Here is a 6,260-nt window from a genome sequence, read left to right on the forward strand (position 1 = left end):
TGAATCTCGATTCATATCAGTTTGAGCCCCGGTCTTTGTGCATGACTGATTGCTTTGTCTGTCTGACCACAATTGAAAAGGGATCCATCTCTGTGCTGCTCTGCTGCTGCTGCTGCTCCGCCTGGATCTGCTCGGTTCCACCTTAAGAGCAGCTTTAGCAGCCTGTCGTGTTTGTGTTGAAGCCAACAGGCACAATATATTACAGTCTAGGGCTTGCTGCTGAAAAGCCCGCTGGATCCTCCACTGACCTGCTGTTCTTTCCTGCTTTCCTCTTGCGTTTTTTTCCACATTTAGATTAAAAACAAAGCTCTCACTCTCTCCTCTCTCTCTCTGCTCTCTCTCTCCCCTCCCTCCTCCTCCTCCTCCTCCTCCTTCTTCTCCTTCTTATCCTTCTTCTTCTGTTTCTGCGGCAGCAGTCAAGGCTTCAGTGTGTCAGAGAGGCTGAGGAGGAGGAGAAGGCAGCGAGGAGCCGCTGTGTTTGTGTTTGCATGCTTCGCCATTAGAGCTCCGGGTGAAGGGGCACAAGGAGGAGAAGTGGAGGAGAGGAGGAGATCCTCTGGTCATGTCACCACGGCTGGACCTGGCTGATCACAGGAGCAGGGAGACACTGTGAGGAGGAGAACCTGAGACTCCACCGGGGGAAGGAGGAGGAGGTGAAGTCAACGCTCTGTCATGACATTGTTGGATAAACGGGTCGACGGACGGAGTGGTCTTCACTCGCGTGTCAACAGGAATTTGCATTGAAGGAAGGCAGAGTCGCTGCTGCCTGCGTGTCCGAGCCGCTGAAGGACTTACAGAGTGTGTGTGAGAGTGTTTGTGGGTTAGTGTGTGTGTTGCTGTGTAACCGGTGGAGGGCAGAGGAGTGGAGGGCCAGGGGACTAACCTGGCCATCAAACGGACTGGCAGCCTCTCCTCTCCTGGGATCATGTACCCTCAGGGCAGGCATCCGGTAAGTACCTCCTTATGCCTCCTCCTCTGTCTGTCTCACTTTTCTCTCCATCTCTTGTCGAACTCGCCTCGTCACTCCGTCCAACTCCGTCCTGCCAGCTTCTTGGCTTCACCTCGTCTTTGTCTCCGCGTCCTTCCAGTCCGTCCCTCTTGGTTTTTGTTTTTTTGCTCCGTAACGTGAGGACTGACGGGAGGCGTTGGAGTTTGGAGGTTCCTTGTTGTGTACACAGCAGCTCCTCCCTGTCAGCTGCAACCAGGTGCCTCTGAGATCTTGTTGAAGCTGTGTAGGTGGCATCCAACTGAATCTGCACTTCCAGCTCCTCTGTGTGTGTGTGGTTGTGTGTGTGTGTGTGTGTGTGTGTGTGCATTGTTTATTTGTGTTTGTGTGCACGGCAATATGTGTGTGAGAACAGATCTGGCTGCTTTAATGTGTGCAAAAGACTCGGTCCGGCCCGTCAGATGTCCGTTTGCTCATTTCTGTTGCTAAGCAAACACACACACACACACACACACACACACACACACACATACACACACACACACAGAGCGTTTAATTGATAGTTTAATTCTACTTAATTCATTTCCATTACCACTAAGAAAGGCCGTGAGTGCACAAGTGCTCCCCCTCTTTAATACCTCTTTAAAGTCCCTTCCCTCCTTCAGCTTCACCCTCCATCAGCGGCGAGAATTTGCCGTTAATTTACCTGCCGGGGGTAAAATAAAGGTTAAACACATAGACTAAAAAGCACAGGAGGATGAATGACAGCTTAGGCTCAGTCTGGCTTAGGCCATTCGTTTCACAAGGGCCCCGGTCTGGTTGCTATAATCAGATTTGGTTGTCAGTCTCTTTGTATCTGCTACAAATGGGTCAGTGGCCACTTTGCCTCACAGCCAGCCAGCCAGCCAGCCAGCCAGCCAGCCAGCCAAACCCTCCGTCAGCCAGCCATCCAGCCAACTAGCCAGCCAGCCAGCTATCACACAGAATTATGAATGACATTTTCACAAGAGGAAGGCATGAGGAATCAATTATATGTACAGAGAGAATGCTAATAAGGCAGCCGCTGGAAAAGAAGGGAGAGGAAAAGACGCCGAGGAGCACAAGAGAAGTGAAGAAAAACCCAAAACAAAGAGGAGAAAGTGAAAGATGTGAGAGCCAAGAAAGAAACAGAGAGAGAAAAAAGAGAAGAGGCAGAAAGAATTCTTTAAAAAAGGCCCGGCCGGGGGTGGAAAGAGAAATGAAAATGAATGAGAGATGCGAAGGAAGAATAGAGCGCGAGCATTCCTCTGTTCTCTCTTTTCGAAGCGTATCAGAGAGCTTCCTGCTGCGATGCTCTGCGTTTGTGATAAAGTTCAATCCCAGATTGAGCCAACTCCAACCGATCGATAGCCTCCATCTCGCTGCTTTCTATCCCTCTCCTGCTTCTCCTCCTCTGTTTTCCGTCTCCCTCCTCCTTCCTCTGCCAGTGGAACTTTATTTCTGGTGTTGCTCTGAAATGTGATCTGTGGAGAGGTGTGAAGGTGCAGAACAGTTGTGTAGATTCGCCTGCTTCTCTTCAGTGCTTTCTGCTGTTGCAGGTTCTGTAGCTGCACACGTGTTGAAACGCAACATGCGTGTCAGGGTTCTATGTAAATCCTGACGTCTATGCTGCTCTGCGGGCGCTCCGTCTGCTTTCTGAATTACTCACAGTGAATTAAGGTCTCGATTCTTTATTTTGTTTCACACGCCGCAGAGTTTAAATTCAGTTCTGAGGAGTATATAATCCCTTAAAGGACCTCACTGGCTTTGCATGTTTTAACCAATTTACCATAAACGGCTCTGAAAGGAGAGAATGTTGTACCAACCCAAATGAATTGCTTCACTTCGTAGCACAGAACTGGGTTCAGTTTATCCAGATTAACTAAACGAGTAGCGTTGGGGCTGCTGGTTCAGGTCAGATGTACTCAGATGATGTGATTCTTCTCAGATGCGTTGCTGCAACAGTTTGAAGGAAAGTCAGCTTCAAGTTTCCAGCTGCTGCAGCTTTGCTTCCATCAGTGCTTCAGCCAAATGTGAAACACATGAGATGACGTTGTGACTGGACTTCCAGCGACGTCACGATGCCAGAACGGAAAAGGAGAAAAAAAAAACTCATCTTTAGACGTTTGGCAAAAGTTTTAAGTGAGAAAATGTGATTTAAGTAGAATCCACGAAAACAAACCTTCATCACCGAAGCATAACGATGAACAAGATTCATCCAAACTGTGCTTTACTACAGCTACAGCTCAAACGGTGAACTTTACACACAGAGCTGTGTATGCTGGGACTTCAGAGACTCACTCAGCCTGGTAGAAAAAATCAACCTGCACAAACTTGCTCCAGTTACGTCATCGGCTGCAGTGATGTATGCATCGTCTGCATTTCCATGTGCTGTGTTTATTGCAAACAGGGATTCCTCTGCTCGCTGGTGCCTTCAAGGAAACTCCAGCATCTCAGAAACAGTCGACTGCCAAGAAGCGTTGCATTGACGAGCTGATGTATGTTGCCAGAAAATAAAATGGGAAGCCAAACCATAAGCGCTCGGTGGAAAACACAGTCTGAGCTTTGTTGCATTTCACAGTCGAGGTTGTGCGTCGGACTTCAGACCATCAGTGATCGTACCGGACCGGCGGTTTTCACCATAGTCTCCTCCTGAACGTGTATTTGACAGAAAAGCAGCAGCCTGAGATCTGAAGTAAATTCAAGTTGTTGTTTTTACACGTTTCATGTCATAAAATCGTCTCCTTTGAAATGAAGACAGTCGACCTCAAACTGCTCAGGAGTTATGTAAAGTATGTGACGTGTAGTTAAACTCTGACAGGGTTCCTTTGGCTGGTGTCGGTCGGACATCTCGGTCCAGTTCTCTGCAGCCTGCCTCCCATGCCACTCCCACCGACCCTTTGTGTCCCCTCAGAGGCCATAAAGAAGCTTTTTCTTTGCTATAAATAAATAAAACCCGCATTGGAGGCTCAGGCGGCTTTATTTTCTTTTATCAGAAGAAGAAGTCAGACTTTGTTCTGCTTCGCTCTCTGGTGGGAAAAGGGTTAAAAAAAAAGCTGAGGGCTGATTTGCCAGACGAGCCGAGCTGTAATTGGTTCCACTGGATTTTTGTGGCGAGCGTTATCAGAGCCGTGTGAGTCCGTGTGAGGACACGTGTGAGCTGTGATTCTCTTTAACGTGTCCGTTTGGTGAACACACATTCAGATTAGCTGTCGTCGTGTTTGTCGACTTGGACGCGTGTTTCCAGCCTAAAGTTGAGTTTTGTTCTAACTTGTCGTGCAGGTTCTGCTGTGTGTTCACCACCGTGCACACGTTTTGGGCACCGAAAGTGATGCCAAGAATAGTTTAGCTTCGTGCAAAGTCAAATCAATATTCGGCGTTTCCACCCTTTGCCTTTAAAAACAGCTCTCCAGATGCACGGTGTTTTTTTAAGGTACTTGTCAGGCAGGTTGCTCCCAGCGTCTCCGAGAACTTGTCACAGTTCTTCTGTCTCTTCATGCCGACTCCATGACGTTGAGTTCAGGGCTCTGTGGGGTCCAAGGCATCTGTTGCAGGACTCTTTGTTCTTCCTGTCGCTGAAAATAGTTCTTTACGACTCCCGCTGCATGTTCGGGGTCGTCGCCGTGCTGCAGAGTGAGTCTGGGAGCAGCCAGGCGCCTCCCTGCGTGATGCACAAGAATCTAAAGATGCCGGAAACTTTTGCATCGTTTATATTCGTCCTTGTGTTCCTGTAAAAAGAGCTCCTGTTTGTGTGCAGCTGCTGAAGAGTGTGTGTTGGCTTCGGCAGAGGAAGGAGAGCGGCGGTGCTGTCTGTGTGTGAGCCAACAACAATAACAGTAAATAACGTCCCGGTCCGACCTCGGCTGGTGCTGTGGATGCACAAGGCCTGGATCGGCTGCCACACCCCGCTGAGAGAGACGGGGAGGATCTACGTCGTGTTTTCATGGTTAACAGAGATGTCAATAACTGGCTTCCAGACAGGATCAGAACCAAACGCATGCACCGTGTGTTCTACATCGTTATGTGTTTTCTAACGAGCACGCTTCCTCCTCTTCCTCTCTCATGTGGCGGCTTCTGTTCCACTTCCACTCGCCGCATGTTTCCTTAAAGCTGCAGAACCTGTGAGGGTTCGGCTGGAAGCTGCTGCTGTTCTGTACGTTCATCTCCTGCAGTCCAGGTAGCTGAGAGTCTGGGAGGATGGAGATCAGATGTTTCTGCAAACGTGCAATAAGGAAAGACAGAGTGAGAGTTGATAAGGAGAAGAGGGACGTTTCCGTTTACGGTTTCACTTTAGTTGAATGTTTCTCATTTTCTGAATTCTTCTTATTAGGACGTTTGTGTGTTTGTTGGGGGCAAAAAGAGAAAAATAAAAGACGCGCCAGAGAAGTTCTGCTGCCAGCGTGTCGCAAAAATGTCTGAAACTGTTGGAAAATTGTTGCGACCAAAATGTGGAATCATCTGTGTCGCTGAGAGCGTCCTGCTCCTTTGGCTGCGAGGAGTTTAACGCGTTACGTCCAAATGAACAAACTATCGGCAAATATGTGGCCACAGAACTCACACATGATCCACTAACGAGGGCAGAGACGCTGTGGGAGAGTCTGTGTGACGTAATCTGTCGTTTTGCTGTTTTAATCATGTGTAAGCGCCTCCTCTGAGCTCGTCAGACGTGCCCCAGACCTGTGAGGCTTTTGGGGGATGTTCAGTTGTGTCGGGCAGTTCGTTGTTTTTTCCCAAACAATAAAAAGTCGTGTACGGCAAACAGCACAGCGGACGGCTGTCACCTCCCACAGATGACATTCTCGTCTCCTTCCCGTCGTCCCCCGTCTTGTTTGCATTTAATCTCGCGCAGCATTTCAAAGGCAGCCCCTTTAAAATGGCAGAAAGTCAAGTAACAACAGTCCGGCTGCAGCGGGTCGGCCCGCCAGAACCAGCAGAGACATCACATGAAGGCGACTTGTGATCAGACGTCAGCAGCCGCCGGAATAAAAACAGGCCAGTTACTCTCCTCAAATCCTGTTTTCTCTTCTTTTCTTTGCCATTAAAAGAAATGATCAGAGCGAGACTTGGATGGAGTCCAGAGGCTCATTTGGCTGCCAATCTTCCCCTGATTTGTAATCCACCGCTGGCTTAGTGGCTGACTGCTGCCGCATTAACTCACTCTGACTGACTGGTTAACTAGTGGACTGATTGAGTGGCTGATGTGTGATTTGGGTTGACCAGCTAGTTGGCTGCTTGTCAGTCTGACAGCCGGCAGGATGAATGAGTTCCTGGTGACTTTCTCTGACTTATCGAGACT

At 48.9% G+C, this 6,260-nt stretch overlaps 1 protein-coding gene across 1 annotated transcript in view; it reads left to right on the forward strand.

Annotated features, from left to right (window-relative positions):
• The first annotated feature begins 438 nt into the window (after positions 1-438).
• Positions 439-6,260, forward strand: part of LOC103369975 (transducin-like enhancer protein 2) — a 17,613-nt gene continuing 11,791 nt past the window's right edge. The window contains exon 1 of the mRNA XM_008298849.1: positions 439-949. Coding sequence (XP_008297071.1) covers positions 926-949 — 24 coding nt within the window. The 5' untranslated portion in view covers positions 439-925. The remainder of the gene's footprint in view (positions 950-6,260) is intronic.

Source organism: Stegastes partitus, unplaced genomic scaffold, assembly GCF_000690725.1.
Source record: "Stegastes partitus isolate 25-593 unplaced genomic scaffold, Stegastes_partitus-1.0.2 Scaffold1356, whole genome shotgun sequence".
NCBI classification, from domain to species: domain Eukaryota; kingdom Metazoa; phylum Chordata; class Actinopteri; family Pomacentridae; genus Stegastes; species Stegastes partitus.